Source organism: Danio aesculapii, chromosome 12 (genome assembly GCF_903798145.1).
Source record: "Danio aesculapii chromosome 12, fDanAes4.1, whole genome shotgun sequence".
NCBI lineage: Eukaryota > Metazoa > Chordata > Actinopteri > Cypriniformes > Danionidae > Danio > Danio aesculapii.
Genome location: NC_079446.1, coordinates 27,834,205 through 27,856,618, shown reverse-complemented (window position 1 = coordinate 27,856,618; position 22,414 = coordinate 27,834,205). Strand labels below are relative to the sequence as shown.

General features: G+C 37.5%; 1 protein-coding gene across 3 annotated transcripts in view; it reads left to right on the top strand.

Annotated features, from left to right (window-relative positions):
- The window catches only part of usp54b (ubiquitin specific peptidase 54b), a 119,583-nt gene that overhangs the window by 54,568 nt on the left and 42,601 nt on the right, over positions 1–22,414 (top strand). For all 3 annotated transcript variants that reach the window (XM_056469125.1, XM_056469124.1, XM_056469123.1), the window contains exons 4-7: positions 5,513–5,626; positions 5,711–5,793; positions 13,484–13,589; positions 21,949–22,095. In XM_056469125.1, coding sequence (XP_056325100.1) covers positions 5,513–5,626; positions 5,711–5,793; positions 13,484–13,589; positions 21,949–22,095 — 450 coding nt within the window. The remainder of the gene's footprint in view (positions 1–5,512; positions 5,627–5,710; positions 5,794–13,483; positions 13,590–21,948; positions 22,096–22,414) is intronic.

Below are 22,414 nucleotides of genomic sequence, written 5' to 3'. Positions count from 1 at the left end.
GATCATTTTAATTTCTCTGCTGGCCAAACGTCTTGTGCAGAGCTGCAGTCTCAGCGGCGGAGGCTGGAAGCTGGCCTCAGCGAAGACTCGTCTGTCTCTGGAGCGTCACAGGAATCAGTCTCATGTTCTCCACTCCTCCATGACCACCACAGTAGCTGCTCAGGATACGGCCTGGTCCAGGATATGGAAACCTTGGGATCATCTTGTCGTTGGTCTTGGATCGAATCAGTGACTCTGCATAGTCTGAGGGCCTCGGGAAGAGTATCCCCAGGTGGAAATGGAGAATCAAGAGAATAATTAGTGTAGCTGCTGTTCATAGTGTATATAAACAAGGTGCAGAAACCTGTGTGGAAGCCCGCTAAGTGGTGCACTGAGTGTATGCTTTACTAAACAGATAGGTCTTCAATCTAGTTTTGAATTGGGAGAGTGTGTATGAGCCTCGGACGTTATCAGGAAGGCTATTCCAGAGTTTAGAAGCTATAAATGAGAAGGCTCGACCTCCTTTACTTGACTTTGCTATTCTAGATACTACCAGAAGCCCTGAGTTTTGAAAAAGAAAATTCATTTTCCACTCATCATAATACAATTTCTTTGTTTGTTTATTTCTACAATTTCTTTGTTTGTTTACACTTCTTTGTTTATTCTAAAATGTCTTTCTTTATTATAATTAAATTTTCAATCCTTTTGCATGAACCTTATTTAATCATATTTTTGTAATTAGTGGGGTTTGCCTATAGGCAAATTCCATTATTGTTATCAGTATTTTACAATTCTTTAATTGAGTCAAATTTTAATTAGTTTGCTTCTTTCATACTAATGTATGTTCATTGATTTATCTTAAACTACATAAAATTTGTATTTATTCAATTACTTATTAAATATTTCAATTCTTTTATACTTATTCTGCCACTATTTTCACTATTTTTATATTCAGGTGGATTTTAAAGGTCTCAACTTTTATAATTAGAAATAGAATTAAGTTGGTGCTATTTTTATTTATTTATTTTTTCAGTTCACAATAAATTATTTTAACAATAATGTTCACATTAAACCATTTTTTATTTATTTTGTACAGTTAGAACATTAGTTTTTTTACAAACTGGTGCTTTCTGTACAGCGGTCAGCATATATAAGTACACCCCTCATAAATCTATCTTTTAAATTCATATTTTTAATAGGAAGCTATACAATATTATAATTGTGCAAATACATTAGATTAGTCAGTACTGAAGCCAAATCTGGAACTTATCTAACAAAATATCTTAAGATAACGGTCCACCAACTTAAGAAAACTAGTACACCTAAATTTATATGTTAAAGAAAAATATTAAATACAAATTTAAAAGGAAAAAATTTTGTTGAAAATTTTAAGGTTGTAATTGTTTTTGTAATATTTAGCTTGAATTGAATGGTATTATCTTTCGATATCTAAATATGTTTAGTGACTAAAATATTATTTTATAAATATAATGTTTAATAAATCTGTTTTGTTTAAATGCACCAAAAATCATTGCCTATATTCAATGTATTTGGTTAAGAAATGGATAAAGATTTTCATTTTCAAAATTGATTAAATTATGCTAAGCACTGTATATGCCAACATACATGGGAAGGTAACAACAACAAAAAACAAGCCATGATGTCCAAATAAAATATCAAATAGATTTTGAAAAAAATAAATAGCCTACAAATATTTCAGCAACTGTGAAGCGTCAACACAATCTGCAATAAACCAATTTTTACAAATGAATAAAAAGCAGAAATGTAACGTATGTAAGCTGGTTGGTTTGTAGACCCCCAGTCCACTCACATTTGTTAAGAGAGCTGTTTTCGAAGTGTATCTTCAGATTAAAGCCTATGTGCTCTGTGAAGGCATATGACAGCAGGAGTTGTCAGTTATTTAAAGAGGCATTGCTGTTGCTTTAGATGAGTTCGGATGTCATCATTAAGGATGAGGAAGTCTCCTATAGGTCTCCCTGCACTCCTCTAATCCCCAGACCTGATTATATGCCCGGACCTGATTAAGAACCATAGATTGTGTTTATCTCACATTTATGTCTTTAAAGGACACAGCGCGCGAGCATCAATACAGATAATTGCTTTTAAGCAAATAAGCAATTGAACGATCATTCACAGGCTGAGCGGCTGAGCTGTCCAATCAAGATAGACCCCCGGATTGGCTCCATCTTAAACACCCATTTATATGCAGCCGGTACTGTTTGCGTCAGGGCTTTTCTCCCATAGATTTGTGAATGCAGCCGTGCTTACTCATAAGGTCACAAAAGACGGCATCGTCAAAGTGTTATTTAGTTCAATTAGCACTTCGTCTGCACTTCTGTAACAAAGGTTTGTTTCTGCCACCTTATTTTTAGCCGAGGATCTGTTGAATGGAGCTGCCGTGGTTTGTTTGACTAAAGCTATTTGCTGGTTGTGCTATCCGTCTCCGCTTTTAGACGCCGACCGCTTCTTCTCACGTGTGCCAGACGACAGGCGGTACATTAGTGAAATGCCAACTCTTCATTTCTGCCTCGCTCCTCTGCACATCTGCACCGCTGCATAAATAGCGGCGTTATTATCTGAGCAGGAAATGAAATGCTCTGTACGCTAATGATTTGTTGTGTGATACCCGATGAGAAGTGTCTGGCGGCGGGGTGAGATATGTGATATTTTTGTGAGAGTGAAAAATTTTGTTGAAGGCGAACAGTCTTTAGTTGGGGGAGCTCAGAGTTATTAGTGTTAGGGAGTCTGTTACTTCATACTATATGTTTCTGTCTATTATTTTACAATTAAAAAATAAGTGGTATGTGAATTATGGGGGTGTTCAGGGACCACAGGATTTCATCTCTGTAATTCGCAGACGATGTTGTTCTGTTGGCCTTATCGAACATGGACCTACAGCATGCACTGGGGTGGTTTGCTACCAAGTGTGATGTGGCTGGGATGAGAATCAGTACCTCCAACTCTTACCCCAGGTGGAGTTCAAGTATCATGGGGTTTTGTTCATTAGTGAAGGAAGAATGGAATGTGAGATTGATAGAGCGTTGTGGTAAAGAAGGAGCTGAGCCGAAAGGCAAAGCTCACGATTTACCGGTCAATCTACGTTCCTACTCTCACCTATGGTCATGAGCTTTGGGTCATGACCGAAAGGACAAGATCTTGGATACAAGCGGCCAAAATGAGTTTCCTTCGCAGGGTGGCCTTATAGATAGGGTGAGGAGCTCTGTCACCCGGCAAGAGCTCGGAGTAGAGCCGCTGCTGCTCCACATTGAGAGAAGTCAGCTGAGGTGGCTTGGCATCTGTTTTGGATGGCTCCTGGACGCCTAACTAGGGAGGTGTTTCAAGCATGTCCCACCGGAAGGAGATCCCAGGGAAGACCCAGGACACGCTGGAGGGACTATGTCTATCGGCTGGCCTAGGAATGCCTCGGGATCCCCCCGGAGGAGCTGGGGGAAGTGTCTGGGGAAGTCTGGGGTTCTCTCCTAAGACTGCTGCCCCCACGGCCCGGCCCTGGAAAAGCGGATGAAATTGAACAAATGAATAATTGATAGATAGATTCATGTAATTTGGTTATCTTTTTTATTCTTAATTTTGCTAAATTGTAACTTCAGAAATGATAAACTAATAAATGAAATCTACAAGAAGGATGTGGCCATTGGATTAAATAATTCAGTAGATGCTTTATTAGGCCAGCAGAGTAGCCCAGAATATGAATGCCACATGCCTAGTTATGCATTTCACCACATAGAAATTATAAATAAAATGTTTAATGCAGCTTAATTTACGAAGACACTGATACAGTGTGTGTGTGTATATATATATATATATATATATATATATATATATATATATATATATATATATATATATATATATATATATATATATATATATATATATATTCATGTCCCATATATATGTATGAATATTCATGTCCCATATATATATATAAAATATATATATATATAGGTGACGCATGTCACAAAAATGCGCAGTAGGTAGTGCTTTCGCCTAACAGCAATAAGGTCACCGGTTCGAGCCTTGGCTGGGTCAGTTGGCATTTCTGTGTGGAGTTTGCATGTTCTCCCTGCGTTCGTGTGGGTTTCCTCCGGGTGCTTCGGTTTCCCCCACAATCCAAAGACATGTGGTACAGGTGAATTGGGTAAGATAAGTTGTCCGTAGTGAATGTGTGTGAATGAGAATGTATGGGTGTTTCCCAGTAATGGGTTGCAACTGGAGGTTATCCGCTGTGTAAAACATATGCTGGATAAGTTGTTTAAATATATGTATGAACAATACAAGAAAAGGCAGCCTTTGCTGCTGCAGCAGAGCATGTGACTGCGCGTGACAAGTTGCAGGATGACGATTCTGAGTGGCCACATCTATATATCTATATCTATACACACACATTTGGAATTCTCTACAGAACCTACAAAACAGGAAAGCAGACAAGCCCAGAACATGAACTAAAAACAAAATCAGAAAACTATTTTTGTTTTAAATACTTTGAATAAATGCATAAACTTTTAAGTAAAGATTAACGAGTCCTCTGCTTGAATAAGCAAGAAAATAAATTCAAGCAGTCATTATTCCTGTTTATTTTCTGAATATATTAGTCAAAATATAAATATTAAATTTAATTTAGAACTTAATTATGTACTATGACAATTCACAAATAATAATCAAATCAAAGTACTTTTAATAAAAATAGGTTAATCTTGTTAGCGCATAGCACTCAAAATATTTTGTTAATCACCACTATTCATTTCAATTTTATGTTTACAGTCATAAATGAGGCTAATTTTTGTTCAATTTAATTTCTGTGCCTGGTAAATACTGATCTTATTCCGAAAATAATGAATATAATTTAATAGTCACAGTACTGTGTATACAAAATATATATTTTTAAATGAATCTCCTTTTATTGCTTGACTACTTTTTAAATTGGGCAGCTTGATTTTATTTTAGTTTATTTTAACTGAAATGAAGCTGCAGTAAAAGAGTATTTTCTGTAGCGCTGGTAGTTGGATGGCTGTTTGGAGGTGCAGTCTGCCTGTTAGTAAGATGAAAGGAAGGGAACGGGAGATTTGATGTATGGTCTTATTCACCTCTCTCACTTTCTCTCCCACTCCCTCGTTCACCCTGTATTCCTTTGTCAGGAACTTGCAGTGTGATCGATTGATTTTAAATTTGTTCAGCCAGGGAATCAAAAGGACTCTTATGAAAAATAGATGTGTTGTTCTCACTTGATCAGATTAACGTGAAGTGAGTGCTGACAGAGAAAAATGAATATAAGAACTGGACCACACAACTCATTCCTTCTGACACACATACACAAACAGCCGTTCGAAGATGCCTTACTGTTTAAGTGCTGTGGAAATTGCCGATGTGCTGGCTTGCACTGGAGCTTAACATCTTGTTCCAGAATTGTTTATCAGAGTAGGATCAAAGAAACGATGACTCTGACTCGCATTTACTAGACAAGATCCAGCCTCTCTTTGCTTCTTTTCTCCAGGAGAACCTCCTGATGCGGATCCACTTCCACATCTCAGACGAGAGCAAGGAGGACATCTGTACGGCTAAACACTGCATCCCACATCAGAAGTTTGCCATGACTCTTTTTGAACAGGTTGGTGCGGGATGCTGTCTGTGTTGTATTATTATGTTGTATATATTGAGTCTGACTTTTGCATGTGTTTCTTCTCTCTTCCAGTGTGTTTGTAATAATTGTGGAGCAACATCGGATCCTCTTCCCTTTATTCAGATGGTGCATTATATCTCCACCACCTCTCTCTGGTAAGTGGAAGACCATGTTTTTACACCAGCAAAACTTCTCAATATGGACATTTTTTGCACTTGGAAAGTAATTAGATCTTTTTCTAAGCCTAGTTAGATGACTTTCTGCCTATTCTCTAAATACATAATAGACATATGGTGGAAAATTGTTTAAGAAATCAATTCTGAGATTTAAAAATTAATCGATATTCTCTCCTGAATTGATTTTGTGTTTAGTTTTTACCAACAGATGGCGCTTTAGGCTAGTTTTCTCCCATACACTCAAATGCAACATAGGTTCATTCTGAAAACATAGCCCTATATACGTTTCTGGAGATCGCGAATTATGTAGCCAGAGGTACATATAGCTGCATTTAATTTTTAAAACTAACACTATGGGGCGGTATGACACCGTTCCTTTTTGCGCTTACCGCTGTTACCAGTTTGTCCAGCTAGCTCGCCATGTACGTCAGTGGACTTGAGATGCAGAGAGGAGTTGACCACAACAGGGCTTGAGTTCGGTGAAGAACAGTTCCAGAAAGCCTGTAAGACAAAAACAAAAGCCAAAAAAATAAAATAAACAAGTAAATAAAATCTGAAAAAAAAAATCAGACAAGGGCTTTTCTTTTTCTGCATTGCTTTCTAAAATTGTCAGTTGGGTATAGGGAAGTGGGTGGGCGGGTCAATCCGTGCTTTTTAAAATACTATTGGTGGAGTTTAGGGAAGTGGGAGGGTGGGTCAGTCGGTCTGTCAGTTATTTAGTCAGTCAAACAGTCAGTCAGCAGCGGCCTCTGGTGGATTTATGTGAGAACATCAGGCTTTAATGGCACTCACGAGAGAAATTTGAGATTTCTAAAAGAGCCTGGGATGCTCAAATGCTAACAAGGAAGAGTGCTTGTGTGTTTATGTCACAACTTTAACACATTTCACTATGATCACTCTTGAAATTTGCTTAAATGTTTCCTAACATTTATTCATGATTATTTTAGGTTTAAGTCACATTTGTAAGGAATTGAATGCAAGCAGAGTATTTCTATTTGTAAAGCACAAAGATCCATGTTGTGGTCATATTCCAGCTGAACCACACTAGAGTTTATTTTGAAACAGAAAAAGGTCAAACAGACAAGATCTTGAAAACTAGCATTTTTGGTCCGCACCCAGTTTCGTTTGACGTCAACGATAACTTCTGACGTCAACGATGTCCTGGGTGCGAACCCATGAACTGTACCCAAGTCCTTCTGAATTAGTTGGTCTGGGGTACGGTTTGAGCAGTACGGTATGAAACTAATGCAATCGTACCAAATAACGGAAGTGAACCGCCAACTGTACAACAAACTTTAGTTTTCATAACATTCATTCATGTGTATGTCTATGTATCACTTAACGCTACTTTGGCAACAAGCAGGACTGTCCCAGTGTAAACAAAGTGATAACATCTGCTTGACAACTTTAGACATCACAGTATGTTCTGAACGTTTTTTATATTTTTACTGCAGACAGACGCAAGTCACTCTCTGTGTGTTACCAAAACCATAAGATTCAGTAAAAGCAGAATGACAGCGATGTGCATACGTCTTTCCATTTTGGTGCCTTGGCTTTCATGGCCGTCACCTAGAAACAACTGTACACACAACAGCATCCTGATGATGCACGCAATACTGTGGTTCAGAAGGAAAAAAGACAGTGTAAACACAAACCAGCTGAGAAGGCGGCAAGGGGAAACAATCCAACTTGGCTTCTGACCACGCAATTGAACCAAGTGTGAAAGCACTCTTAAACAAACTGCTCTAACAAAGCAATCACTCCATTTTAATCTTGCGAAGTAAACTTTAGTTTTATTTAAACTTGCAAAGTATGTATCAGTCTACCTGAAAGTGACACACAGCTCAATATTTTACTCAAGAGCCCTGTGAAAATAACACCAATAACAACCTTCAGTTTGCACCTCAGATCTTGAGCCATTTTGCCACCGACTGTCAAGTCTTGCACTTAGCTGTGATTTGGTTCACTTCGCCTCATGTTGCAAAAATGATGTACACTCTCGTAGTTGAGGGTGATCTATTGGGACTTGGTGGGGTGTATGCCATTTAGCGCTGGAAACGAACAAGTGTGGCTCTTTTGTCACTTTGATGTTGAGTGAGGGATTCGATTTACACATCAGACTGGGAACTGAAGGTAAGGAAGCCTTCCAGAGTGTTTATCGGATAAGTGAGCCACCAGCTCCAGCTGAATGCTAACGCCGACCTGCTGGGCTGGAATGAGGCTCTATATCATGGGTTATTAGCTGTCATCGTACATATCAGACCCGTGAGAGCCATCTGCTAGAGCTATGCACAGGAAACGTGCCCTTCGCAAACCCCTCCCTCATGCCCCGTTTCACTCTCTTTAGTGTTATACACACTGGCAACCTTCATCTGCCATATTTTTTACGTCTTTTCCTCTATTTATCCCCTATATCCTCCTGTATAAATCCCACATACATGCTCATTCACCTACACTTTCCACTTGCTGTATGGTCTGACCTGCCGTATTTCATTTTGAGAGCTGATCTTTGGACCACGATAAGATCATTTCTCCTGTGAGAAACTGGACCACTGAGGACACAGACAGGACATTAACCATCACTCCCGGAGAAATCGTATTCCCGGTCCTTTCATAATGCCCACTCTATAGGCCATCAGTTAAAAAAAAAAAACTATCAGCATCTTAGCCATCTGAGGTTTTCATGATTGCGCTTTCTTATTTTATTATGCGCTATCAAATAAGAGGAACTAATGTGCCATCTGTCCGACGGTATGTGCACATTTTTTTTTATGAATAATTGCACAGAAAGGTCACATATTGAAACACACACACATACACACACATTTATGAGGACGTCCCATAGATGTAATGATTGTTATTCAATACCAAGTGTATATTCAATCCCCCACCCCAACCCTACCCCAAAACCAACCCTCACAGGAAACAACCTGGAAGTGAACATGTTCAAAATACTTAATTCTTCAGGATTTATTGGACATTTTCTTCATGGAGACCAAAAATGTTATTGCTATAAATGTGGGGATATTTTTAATGCCATAACATGATGAATACAATTCACACACAGACATTGTCACCCTATAATGTGGCAACTGAATCCACCTTCTAGTATGGCTGTTTTAAGAAAAAAAAATCTGCTACATCCATGCGATTGGCGTGTCGGATTTGGACGTGGACAACTTTGAGGATCCAATTGCAGTTTTTTTATTAAACAGAGGATGATCAGACAGGCAAATGTCAATAACACGAGCAATCGGGTACATACTGGTGAAGCAAATGAGTGATCGGGTCACAGGCAAAGAGATCGGTCCAAGCGACAAACTAAGTAAGCAAAGCTACAAAACAAAAGTCGAACTCTGCAAGGACAGGCAAGGAAAACGCATAGTAATGTCCATTAACAGTAAAACAAGACTCGGCACTGATGTGCGTGTCTGTGCTGTTTATAAAGTCCATGTCATCATGATCCTCCGGCTGTGTGTAATCAATGTGAAACAGAAACTGGTGTGTGCGAGGTGTATGCTGGGAGTTGTAGTTCATAAATGTGGCTTGTGTGTAGTTCTTCAGTGATCCGTAGTATATAGATCGCTGGTGACTGTAACAACGATTAAGATATATGTAATAATGGATTATAATGCAATATACGTACACTGTTTGACTCCTGTATATCACTGCAGTCATCTTTACCTTTATTAGAATTCTTATCTGACAAAGGTTTATAATGTTTTATCATTATTATTGCTTTATCTAGCTGAGAAAGGTGTTTTGTATATCATCTGGCCATAGAGCAGAGAAATGTTTTGACTTGATATCATTTTGTCTATATAAGTCACTGAAACTGGAACATATGTGTCTGTTTTCACTGTCATCGACGTAATTAGAATAGTTTTCTTTAAATTAGTGCTATTTTGGACTGATTATTGTAATCTTTCACTTACTTGATTATTGGACTGAAAAGATTTAGAATTTAACACTGCTGGTTAGACATCGTTTGTCTCTTGTGTTGCAGGTTATGATTGTAGGCTTAGTGTGATGAATTCTATTATTGACACAATTTTGCAGCATTCAATATTTTTTCCTTTAAATTGTTTTAAGTATTTAGGATAGACTACATTTTATTTTATATCTCATCTCATGAGAATGCAGGTCAGGGTGTTCATTGATTTTTCTCAACATGAATCTTGTAAAGTTGGATTTTAAAACTCCATGAAGCCATTCAAGGATCTATTCTGAAAGTATTAGTGGGAAGTAAAAAAGGTAATATTTGATATCCCTCACTGATTTCAATATCAGACATAAAATCAAACCTCCAGGTTTGAAAGTGGTAAATGGAATCTCATCCAGATGCAAAGTTTACACTATGGTTTGCTAAATTCTCATGAACTTTTAGCATTTTAACACCGCTTGTTGTCTTTGCACTGCACACACACATAGGCAAGGAGGCGCTAACCTCTCTTATAGGCACACACACCCTCAATTCGAGGTAAATTGTGTGCGTTGCCACGTGGTAAATGATAGTACAATGTGTTCCTTCACTCCTAGTGGATGCGTATATCCCGTACAGCCTTGAAAAATCACACGAAATGAACACACACTCTCAGCGGGGAGCCACGTCCACACACACACACCAGAAAACAAAGACTAGGCAATATGCTCAAAATCCTAACTCAGTGTTTTTCATCCAGAAACAAAGCTGCTAAACCAGGCTCGCACATATTACAGAAAACAATGAAACTCCTAGGTTTAAGACACTGGAATGGATCAGATTTTTTTTTAACATCAAGCAGTTTGTAACTTATCCATAAATTGTGCAAATAGTCCATATTAACATGAAGTGTCACTCTCCAAATGATGATATTCATATAATTTATGACGGTGGTGGCTGATATAGATGGATGGATATGCAGGGAACATGTCAGAAAAGAAAAAAGATGATGCCAGCCACCCCCTTAACAGCGTTGAATATGATGAGCTGTAATCAGAGACTATAAACACAGAATGCTAAACAAAGTGAAGAGCATTTCAAGGTCAAAGTGGCCCATATTATGCTTTTTTGTATATTACTTTCATGCATAATTTAGTTATATGATGTAGGTCTTTGTGAATGTAAAATGTTTGCAAAGTTTCAAATATCAAAGTGCAAGATCTCTAACTACCTGAAAAGTCAGTAATTCCAGTCTTGCCTCCTGCATAAACCTGCATTGGTTTGTAACAGATTTGCACTATGTAAACGTATTGTTTTCATTGGCTGAATGTGAAAAACATCTAGTTTGACATTGGCCTGAATGAGTTTGGTTCATGCTGTTGTCATGTTGAGATGATTCTGTTTTCTGAACTGCACTTTGCATGCACTTCAATAGAATAATTATACTAATGGCTGTTTTGATATCAACATTCGCATTGAGTGGTGGTTGACCAGTCACATCAGACTGAGCCATCTGACCAAACAGAAAAGAGAGATTTAGAGAAAAGACGTTTGAACTGCGATGTAGATTGTGAGAAAATAAAAGTGTTTAAACTTTTTACAGTATTAAATGTAATACTGGTGACGCAGTTGGTAGTGCTGTCGCTTCACAGCAAGAAGGTTGCTGGATCGCTGGTTCGAGCCTCAGCTAAGTTGGCGTTTCTGTGTGGAGTTTGCATGTTCTCCCTGGGTGCTCCGGTTTCCCCTCAGTCCAAAGACATGCGGTACAGGTGAATTGGGTAGGCTAAATTGTCCGTAGTGTATGTATGTGTGTGAATAAGTGTGTATGTGTTTCCCAGTGATGGGTTGCAGCTGGAAGGGCATCTGCTGCATAAAAACAAGTGCTGGATGAATAAGTTGGCCGTTCATTCTGCTGTGGTGAACCCAGATTAATAAAGGGACTAAGCCGAAGAGAAAATGAATGAATGAATGAATGAATGAATAAATGTAAAACTAATGTTGGAGTCAGTGTGTTTACCTTGAAAAAAACACATTAAACATTTCAGTAAAGCACGCTGAATAATGCTGAAAGCAAGCCAGCAAGAAAAGGGTAGACTTGTCTGTTTGATCTAAATTAGTGTCTGCGTATAGGTTGTATTTAGCCCCGAAGGCTCTGTCTTGGCACATTTCCTCCACACAGACATGCTGACAGACGCTTCATGTGTGCAGATATGCTGCATGTCAAATGGATGCTATCACGCTTTGCTTAAGGAAACTGTAGCCAGTAAAGTACGCAGATTTCTGTGCAAGCCTACGGCTTTTGTCCTGATGGAGACCATGCGGAAATGGAACGAAGAACAAGAGCTGCTACATTAGTTTCTGATGTCTTCTAGGGAAGAGTAAGCTAGCAATGATATTTAACATTCATATAGACTTAAGGGTGCAGCTGAAACAAATGTGTTTAAATGCTTAGTAATATTCTCTCCATTAAAGTTCAGCTTTAGAGGGGTCCTATTGTTTGCAAGATGTAGTATAATTCTCAGGAGTCTTTGCAGTTTCAGCTCAAAATGCCCCTCAGATCATACTAAAACCTGATAAGTTCAGATCACAGAAACGTTTGTGGAAACAGAACCCTAAATGTTTAAGTAAACTTAGGTTAGTGCAAGTTTATTTTTATTTTGCACTAAGCGAATGTAAATGAGCTGCTGCTCCCCACCACCATTCAAGAAGAGGGTCGTCACAGCATCCACAATTGCTACTTACTGTACCTGTCAGGCCTGTAGCCAGAGGGGGTTCGGGTGGTTCGAAAGATCCACCCCTCACTGACAAAGGTCCAGAATTTGACCCCTACAAGAGCTCATTTGTCCTATTTTGACTGCTATGCCACTATAAATAGTTATGATAAAATTTATTGAGTGTTTGCCAGTTCCTAACTTTTTCTTCCAGAATGAGTGTGAGTTTGAACTACTGTCACATTTTTGTTGTAAACTCAAAACACTGGCAAAGAAACTTGACACAGTGGAACACAGAATTATAGAACACCTTATTTATCAAAATTAAATGTCAAATTAAACTGATTAAAACCATACAAAGTGAAATGCTATGCAGGGAATTAATTAAAAGTCAAATTATGGCCATTCACTGTATAAATTAAGGCTACTTACTGTTAACCATATAGCATATTTTTACAGTAGCATTTTTTACCGTTAAATTATGGTCTTTTTTAGTGTTTAGTTAGTCTGTGGGGTAACAACAAGGAAAATATCTGCATAAGTTAAAATTCTTGAAATCTGTTTTTTTTTTGGAGTGTGAGACGTGAAATATGAGCATAGAAAACCTTTTTTGGACAAAGATACATAAGGTTATGTCATAAGTGCACAAGTTCACATAAATACGTTGGTTAATAAAGTATGTCCATGCATGTAAACAGTTGGTAAAGAAATCTAATGTGCAGTGTAAACATATTAGATCTGTGAAATCAGCTTTGTCAGAATGACTTAAATTCCGGATACTGAGATGTGTTCATTCCCAAGAGAAAATCAAGACTACAATCAAGGGTTTTTAGGGAATTCAGAAACAGCACTTACTGAAATCGAGAATTACTCCCTTAGGACTGAAACTTCATGCTTTGTAACTTTGCAGATCCTCTTCTTGTTCCATTAGGAAGTCGAAATGTGTAATGTGGGTAAAACTGTGAGTGTATTTCCTGTCAGTGTTGTTAACACTGGTGCTTGAGGACACGTCTGTCTCTTATTCTCTCTGCTGCAGTAACCAAGCGGTGCGTATGCTGGAGTGTAAAGAGAAGCCCACCCCTGATATGTTTGGAGAGCTTCTCCGCAACGCCAGCACCATGGGTGACCTGCGAAACTGTCCGGTGAGTTCTGTTCGGATCTTTCTGTCTTCACTCCACCAGTGTTTTCTTTGCTCAACAGCTCATTATAATCTTCATAACTCTTTTTTTAGTTTCACTGTGTTTGGTTTAAAGTGAGTGGGTCAATCAATTATAAACACATGAGGAGGCAGCATCATAAACACTGTAGTGACGGATTTTCTCATGAGAGTATTTACTTTTATTAAAAAACAACAACAACAACAAAAAAGCATGGGGAGTACGGTGGCTTGGTTAACACTGTTGCCTCACAGCAAGAAGGTCTCTGGTCGGAGTCAAGCCTGGGCCAGTTGGCATTACTGTGTGGCGTTTGCATGTTCTCCCCGTATTCCTATGGGTTTCACATGGGTATGAATGCGAGGTGTGAATGCGAGAGTGTAAGGGTGTTTCCCAGTATTGGGTTGCAGCTTGAATGGTATCCGCTGCGTAAAACATATGCCTGAATAACTGGCTGTTTATTCCACTGTGGTGATCCCTGATAATTAAGGGACTAAGCCGAAGGAAAATTAATGAAAAAAAAATAAAATATTCTGATTACTACAGCAAAGACCCTGTGGACTATGGATGATACTTACCTGTATCGTTCAACCAAAAATGAACTTTTTTCTTCAGTAAAATATGACAGATTTTTTTGTTGCAATTGTGGTCCTTGGCAATTCATAAAATGCAAACTAAATGCTTACAACAATTTGAGAGTTTAAAAAAAAAAAACATTATGGTCTCATGAAAAAAAAATTCATTTGTGCACGTAAACTACATCTTAGATGGCCCAAAGATGGCACATTTTCCTTTTCAAGTGAACAATCCCTTTGTAAACTAAATGAATAGGTTATTAGTGTAAATAAACAATTAATAAACAATAAATTATAAAACATTCTGATAAAAATGTATTTACATTTAAAACATTCAACATGTAGTTAAATAAAATCAGAATTAAATAATAGTAACAATAACAATTCATTTTTTTGTTGCAATAGTTATTTGATCAATGCTTTTCTTTTCAACTCTTTTCTTTTCTTATCTTATCTTTTTTAATAGCCAGCCCAGCTCCATTTCATTATTTAATTATTTAACTTTTTTATTTGATTGCATTTCAAAAACATGAATTAAATAAATGTTTTAATGTCATTTTTTATTTTTATTTTGAGTCAATATTTTTTTTTACATATACATTTTTTATATTGTTAAATTAATCATTTTACAACATGGATTAAATTGTTTTAATTGTCTATTCATTTTTCAGTCAATGTAAAACACTTATGTATTTTTAGCTTATTAAAATATAATAAAATTTTCTTTCGGCTTATTCCCTTTATTCATCAGGGATCGCAACAGCGGAATAAACCGTAAACTTATGTTTTACATAGCGGATGCCCTTCCAGCTGCAACCCAGTACTGGGAAACACCCATTCAATCATTCACACTCATACACTAAAGCCAATTTAGTTTATTCAATTCAACTGTACCACATGTCTTTGGACACTGTGGGAAACTGAAGCACCCAAAGGAAACCCATGCGAGCCCAAGGAGAACATGCAAACTCCATACAGAAATGCCGACTGACCCAGCCGGGACTCAAACCACTGACCTTCTTGCTGTAAGGCAACAGTGCTAACCACTGAGCCACCGTGTCACCCAAAAATATAATTTCAATAATTTTTTAATTGTCATTCCTAGTTCTCTATACAAGCACAGGCACTGTTATTAAAAACTCAGCAGATTAGCTCAGCCAATCAGATGAACTCTTGCCACAGAATATGTAATACTGTCCCAGAACATAACATCATAATATTCACCATCCAAATTCAAATGGACTAAATGAAATCATGCCTACATTATTTCAATAATGTCACTTTCTTACATTTGAATTTAGATTTTACCCATTGACTTGATTTTTACTCGAGTGTTTCCACCGCAATGATTTTTAAGCCACCCAGACGCTCTTATTTAAGCTCTGCTGCTCACGTGGAAGCATAAAGACCGTCTGTTTTTCACCCGAGAGAGTCTTTTGCTCACTGCTCTTCTTCTCTCTGCAGACGGCAGGCCCCCATCACAAACACACACACACACATGCAGTCGTGCACTATTACACACCAGCTGCTGATCAGCTCTTACCACACACTGCGCTCCTTTACCCCGCCACAGGAGGCATACGATTTCATCATCCCAAACACATTGCAGCATCATCCAGCGCTCTTACGGAGAAACCCATTTCAGCTTTGGATTAAATTCAATTCAAGTCTATTTGTATAGCTCTTTTTGTGATACATATAATTTCAGAGCAGCTTTACACAAAGAATGTTTCTAATTTTCAATTAAGGGTAATGTGGTTATTATTAGAGGTTACTGTGTCATAGTATTATCCGCATTGCAGAATTGTACAGTTCTAAGATGATACAATCATGCAGGAGGGACAGACAGCATTCAAGCAAGATGAAGATGGTTATTTTCACTATTGAATTCTGTGATCATGATTACAATGTAGCAGCGACGTAATGGCGCAGTAGGTAGTGCTGTCGCCTCACAGCAAGAAGGTCGCTGGTTCCAGCCTCGGCTGGGTCAGTTGACGTTTCTGTATGGAGTTTGCATGTTCTCTCTGCGTTCGCGTGGGTTTCCTCCGGGTGCTCCGGTTTCCCCCACAGTCCAAAGACATGCTGTACAGGTGAATTGGGTAGGCTAAATTGTCCGTAGTGTATGAGTGTGAGTGTGAGTAAGTGTATGGGTTGCGACTGGAAGGGCATCCGCTGCGTAAAACGTGCTGGATAAGTTGGCGGTTCATTCCACTGTGGCGACCCCGGATTAGTAAAGGGACTAAGCCGAAAAGAAAATGAATGAATGAATGAATGAATGATTACAATGTAAGGACATTTGTAAGTTGATCTAGTGTTGGCATCATTATCTCTGGTTACATTAGGGTGGGTGTTCTGAGGTAGAAAGAGGATAGGATAATTAGTGTAGCTGTTGTTCTTGACATTTCAAGCAAAGATAAACAATTATTTGGTTTAATATGGCTGTAGTATGGAGGAATGATATGCATTTTATGAAAGCTTGGCCTTGAGATGCATCTTTAATTTAGATTTAGAGGGTTAGTACACCCAAAAATTATTAATTACTCTCATTTTATGAGCTAAAATTAGATGAACTCCTAGAGCTCTCTCATCCTTCATAGACTGCAACAGTCATAATACGTTTAAAGTCAAGAAAAACTTCAGTGGTTCAAATGTGATCATATGAAGCACCAAGAACAATTTTATGCACCAAAAAAAAAACAATTAATTAAAAACACATTAGTAACATAATTTTAATTTTTTTGGGTGAACTAACCCTTTAAATTTGTACACAATGTGTGTTTCTATATTATGCTTAAAACTGTGTAAATTGAAATTGTGAATTGATGAAATGCTTAATTAAAATGCATTGATTGGACAAAAAAGCCCTTCCGTTCATAAAATATTTGCGTTTACATGAGGTGGCTTTTCAGGAAATTAAAAAATTTAAACTTTCAGAAAATGGCTATTAATGAATTCATTTATTTACAGGTTACATGGCATATATAAAAAGTCTTATGATCATTCTTAAAAGATAAGTATCTCTGCACCAAAGATGAGACTTCTTTTATCCTTCTTTTATCCTTCTTTTATCCTTCTTTTAGACTTCTTTTAGACTTCTTCCTTTAACATAAGACAAATTAAAAATAATGTACAGAAATATTTCAAGAGGGCAGCATGGTGGTGCAGTGGGTAGCACAACCGCCTCACAGTAAGAAAGTCACTGGTTTGAGCCTCAGCTGGGTCCGTTGGCATTTCTGTGTTGAGTTTGCATGTTCTCTTCGTGTTGGTGTGGGTTTTTACTTCGGGTGCTCCGGTTTCCCCCACAAGTCCAAAGACATGTGCTATAGGTGAATTGGGTAAGCTAAATTGATCGTAGTGTATGTGTGAATAAGAGTGTATGGGGGTTTCCCAGTGATGGATTGCAGCTGGAAGGGCATCTGCTGCGTAAAACAAATGCTGGATAAGTTGGCGATTCATTCCACTGTGGCGACCCCTGATTAATAAAGGGATTGATATATGAATGAAAAAAATTAATGAATGAATATTTCAAGAATCTAATTAGCAATACTTGAAGGAGAAGAGCAAAACCACATGTGTGGCCTTGGTTAATGGATACACTCTTTTTGCAGTAGTTTTTACTGACATGTTAAAAATACCACAAACAATTTGTGCAAATTTATAATGAAATTCCTGGCATGTCTGATTTCAAAAATGCTCTTCCTCTTTTTGTGGCCTTTGCAAAAGGCATCCTAAATTTTCGTCCATGCCTTAATTTTTAGTGATTTTGTAAACAATCATTTAAATATATGATCGATTAAAAAAGCATTTTGGTTTGATTTTTAAAATGTAGTTAAATGAAATTGTAGTTGAATAATGATTATAATAATAATAATTTTTTTCCAATTGTTTTTAAACAATGCCAGCACAGCTCCCCCAGTCAAATTGTTCTGTAGAAATATTTTAATATTTAAATATTTTATTTAATTTCGTTTTAAAACATTAATTTTCTTTTTGACTTAGTCCCCAGCGGAATGAACTGCCAGTCATTTTAAAACAAGAAATAAATAAATAGCTTAAAATATCAGGGTTTTTTTTTTTATTTGATCCATTTTTCTCCATTTACGTGCTTTTATATTGTTTAAATTAATTAAATCATTTTACAACATGGATGTCTTGCTTGGTTTATGGAAACAATGTTCTTTTGCAATTGTTTTTTATTGACAATATAACAATACCACAAACAATTTGTGCAGATTTGTAATGGAAACATTCCTGGCATGTCTGAACTCAGCAAGCTATTCCAGAATTTTAGAGCCAAACATATTTTTTTTTTGTGGCCTTTGCAATAGATTTCCTTTTTATGTCCTAAATTTTCCTCCATTGATTTTTCGTATCTGGAAGTTCCTGAAATGGCCCTATTAAAATGTAACTGGGATCCCGGTGTTCTGCAAGATCTCTGCTCTTTAGTAGCTTAGTGGCCTGGCCCTGAAAGCATGTGTTTGTCTGGATTGCCAGCACTTGGCAGTACAGACTACAGAGCCGAGGCGAACAATGATCTCTAATGGGGCACTGTGTGTTTGTCCCAAAGCTCATCGCTTCTGGCTGTTCATTGGCTGTGTATTTGTCTGTGATGGAGAGATTGAGGCAAAGAGAATGAGCGAGAGAGAGCTGGGATCTTTGTCTAATTCCTTCCTGCTCAGGTCTGGTGCCAGCCCGGTGCCCGCTGCACAAAAGCAGTGACCGGCTAGCTTTATTTGTGTTAAGGGAATAGGTCAGGCTGGCAGTGGTGCCCGTCTCCATGCCTGTTTCCGTGTGTGTCTGCCAAAGCTCTCGGTGGAGGGCGGTGACTCAAAGAGCACAGCTAGAACATTGGGTGCTGAACAGAAGGCCCTGCTGGACTGCGCTGCCCTGTTTGAAGAGCTCCTTTCATCTCTACTTCACCTTTTTCTCTGCCTCTCTCTCACACACACAAGCACATCTGATCGAGATTAGGACTGTGTAATATATCGACATCAAATTGATAGCACAATATGGAGTCGTGGAGTTGTCCGATTGTGCAGGCTGCAGTTTGATTGAGTGAATACAGTATAGTCTTGATGGTGTGGGTAAACGTGTAGTTCTTGATGCAGTGTTTAAGATCTACTGAACAGGAGTGCGTTTCTGAAAACCATCGTTAGCCAACTAAGATCGCAAGTTACAAACTTGTAACAAACATAACGTCCTAACAAACATAACGTCGTGTTGTAACTAACACAACGTCGTTACAAACATAGTTCGTTGATTTGGCGTTTTCCAAATCCATCGTTCCAACGAACATTTGTAAACTGCGTCACACACTTGTATGCTTGCAACTACACCTCTAGAACAGTAGTTAGAAACATAGTTCCTGGCTGTGTTATATTCCCAGTTATCAGTTATATTTCCTATTCATTTAAAACATTCTAACATTTAAACTTGAAATTATAAATAAAAAGCATTAAAGTTATCTCTCTTAGGTGTAATTTGCTTTCAAAGTATTACAGTTAGGATTTAGCAATCTTCAAGTTTACAATTGCGCTCCCTTCGCCGTGCACATTTAAAACATTGATGTCATTTTGAAAACAGTCATGGCTCATGAGAAAGCTACAGGTGACCTATTATTTAATAGCTGAATTTACGTTACGTCTCCAAAGCTTGTGAAAACAAAAAACATAGCATACATTAATGGTTTTAATTTATAGTAGGTTTTTTTATTAAGTATCTGCACTGTATATGACATGGGCCTGTTGATTAGAACATTTCTGTAGTGGTTTGTATGTGTCAAATTGTAAAAGTAGACTTTTCAAAAAATAAAAAATAAATAAACAAAATCCTACTTAATAATAATAATAATAATAATAATAATAATAATAATAATAATAATAATAGTAATAATAATAATAATAATAATAATAATAACAACAACAACAATAATAATCATAATTATCATCGTCATTAATATTATTAATATTATTATTAAAGTAGGATTTTTTCATTTGTAAAGGAAACATAGGCTCTATATGTGCCGTTTAATTAATTTCAATTAATGTGAAAAACGAGTGCATGTTTGTACCAAAACTAATATTGGATTTTTTTTTAATGCGTTTGTGTAAAACAATATAATTTGCACAAAGAAATGATGGGGTTCTTCTCTAAAAAAGTTGTTACCACCCTGTTTAGAGCATCATTGTGGACCTTTTACGTTATAACTAACGTGGTTCAAACGATGATTCTTCAACAGAGCAACTGCAGGTTTTGGGAAACACTCGTCACTACATCGTTTTTTTCCCAAATGATACATCATACTATGATAGTTCAGCCGCGAGGTACGTCAACAATTATTATAATATCAATTTATAACAGCTTATTGTTATGTAGATTGATTTGTAGTTTCTAGAGTTTTATTTGGTTTTGTTGTTTTTATTAGTTTTTGTTTGGTCAACAATGTGTCCAGTAGATGAACATCACCATATGTAGAAAGAATCATGCAGCCATTGGCTAAATTCTCCATCAGTTAAACTAGAAAGTTGACAGCATATGACTGACAGCATATGCAGAACATAAAAACACTCTACTGCTTTGTTTAGATTTTAGAAACTATAACTTTGACTTTTTATTCAATTTGTGGTCTCATTTTATCTTTAACACTGTAAGGTATGACCTCGTCTTGCTTTTTACTACAAAGACACCATTTTCACGTGTAAGTAACATAGTGAACAATGTAAGGTCTCCGGTAAAAATGGTAACATAAACAAATGATTAAACATTCAGAATTCAACACTATTTTGTCAGTAAACTAATAATAATAATAATACATTTTATTTATAATACACTTTTCTCAGTCCCAAAGCGCTAACAGTCCTGCGCTGATTGGACCGATGACAGCCTGTTGTGATTGGTCGACAGCGTTCAGCGCGAGAAAGTAAAAAGCCCAACGCTTTTTGTCAACCCAAACGCTTTGGGTTGTAGCGCTCACCAGCGCTCCTCCTCAGCGTGTGGCAGGCTGCCTTTGTGCCTAATAAATTGGCCTTATTTTGAACACACCCCTGGTGTTTTGTCTGTCCATTCGTCTCACAAGTCTCATACATCAGTAGTCTTTTCTGATCCTTCCTTGAACAAACGAATGCCCATTGTAAGCATGTAGATTGCTAAAGCACTCCTTTCCCTCACACTTCCAATAATATTCAGGTAAGCACAGCGTCTTCATGACTCATGATGACTTCAGGATCTGTTTGTCTTTGCTGCTGGGTCAGTGGGTGGAGCCGCAGGTTTAAATTTTCCCGGCTCATGTTTCGTAGCCACGTCAAACCGAAATGGCTAAAGACTCGTAATGAAGACGGTTCATTCTAACCACTATGAGTCGACTCTTTTTTTTTTTTTTTTAAAAACGCTCACTTTCAGATTTAAGCTTTAGCTGGATATTTCACTTCAATTAGAGCTGTGTTACACACTACATGGAAGGTCATTTTCAAAAACCCACAATAGGGGCTCTTTAAATGTAGCCTAAATAAAAGCTGAGAAATATTTTTTCATCGCCTCATTATCTTTTAGGAGAAACCTGTATTAAATGTACAGTATGTAATGTATGTGTGTTCTTGTGTTTGTGTATTGTATATTGTGTACATGCATGAATGTAGGCATTTCATTTGAATTTAGTAAAATGTAATTTTTTTTATATCAAAATATACTATTCATTACAGAGAGAAGCTAAATGCTTCAATGACAGTTCTTATTTTCTTCCCTCAGTATCATGTATTTTGATCTCTTGATTATAGAGTAACTGTGGCGAGATGTTGCGGATTCGGCGGGTTTTGATGAACTGCCCCGAGATCATCAGCATTGGTCTGGTTTGGGATTCAGATCACTCTGATCTGGCTGAAGATGTCATTCACAGCCTGGGCACATGCCTGCGCTTGGGTGATGTAAGATTCCTGCACACACAAACAACACACACTGCTCTTTGTCTGTCTGTCTGTGTCTCCTCAGCGCAGTAACCTTGAGCCTTGCACACAGTGCAGGACAAGAGCAGAAAACACACTGTACCCTTTGTCACATTCAATATCTCCACTTCTTCGCTAGTGCAACTGCTTTCTCACAAGATGCGAGTCAGGGCTGTGTGCCATTCTTATAGCAGTCTGTGTTATTTTTAGTTTTCCTGTATTTCTTGAATTGATTGAGCCCACAGGATGAAGAATTAAATTAAATTAAATTAAATTAAATTAAATTAAATTAAATTAAATT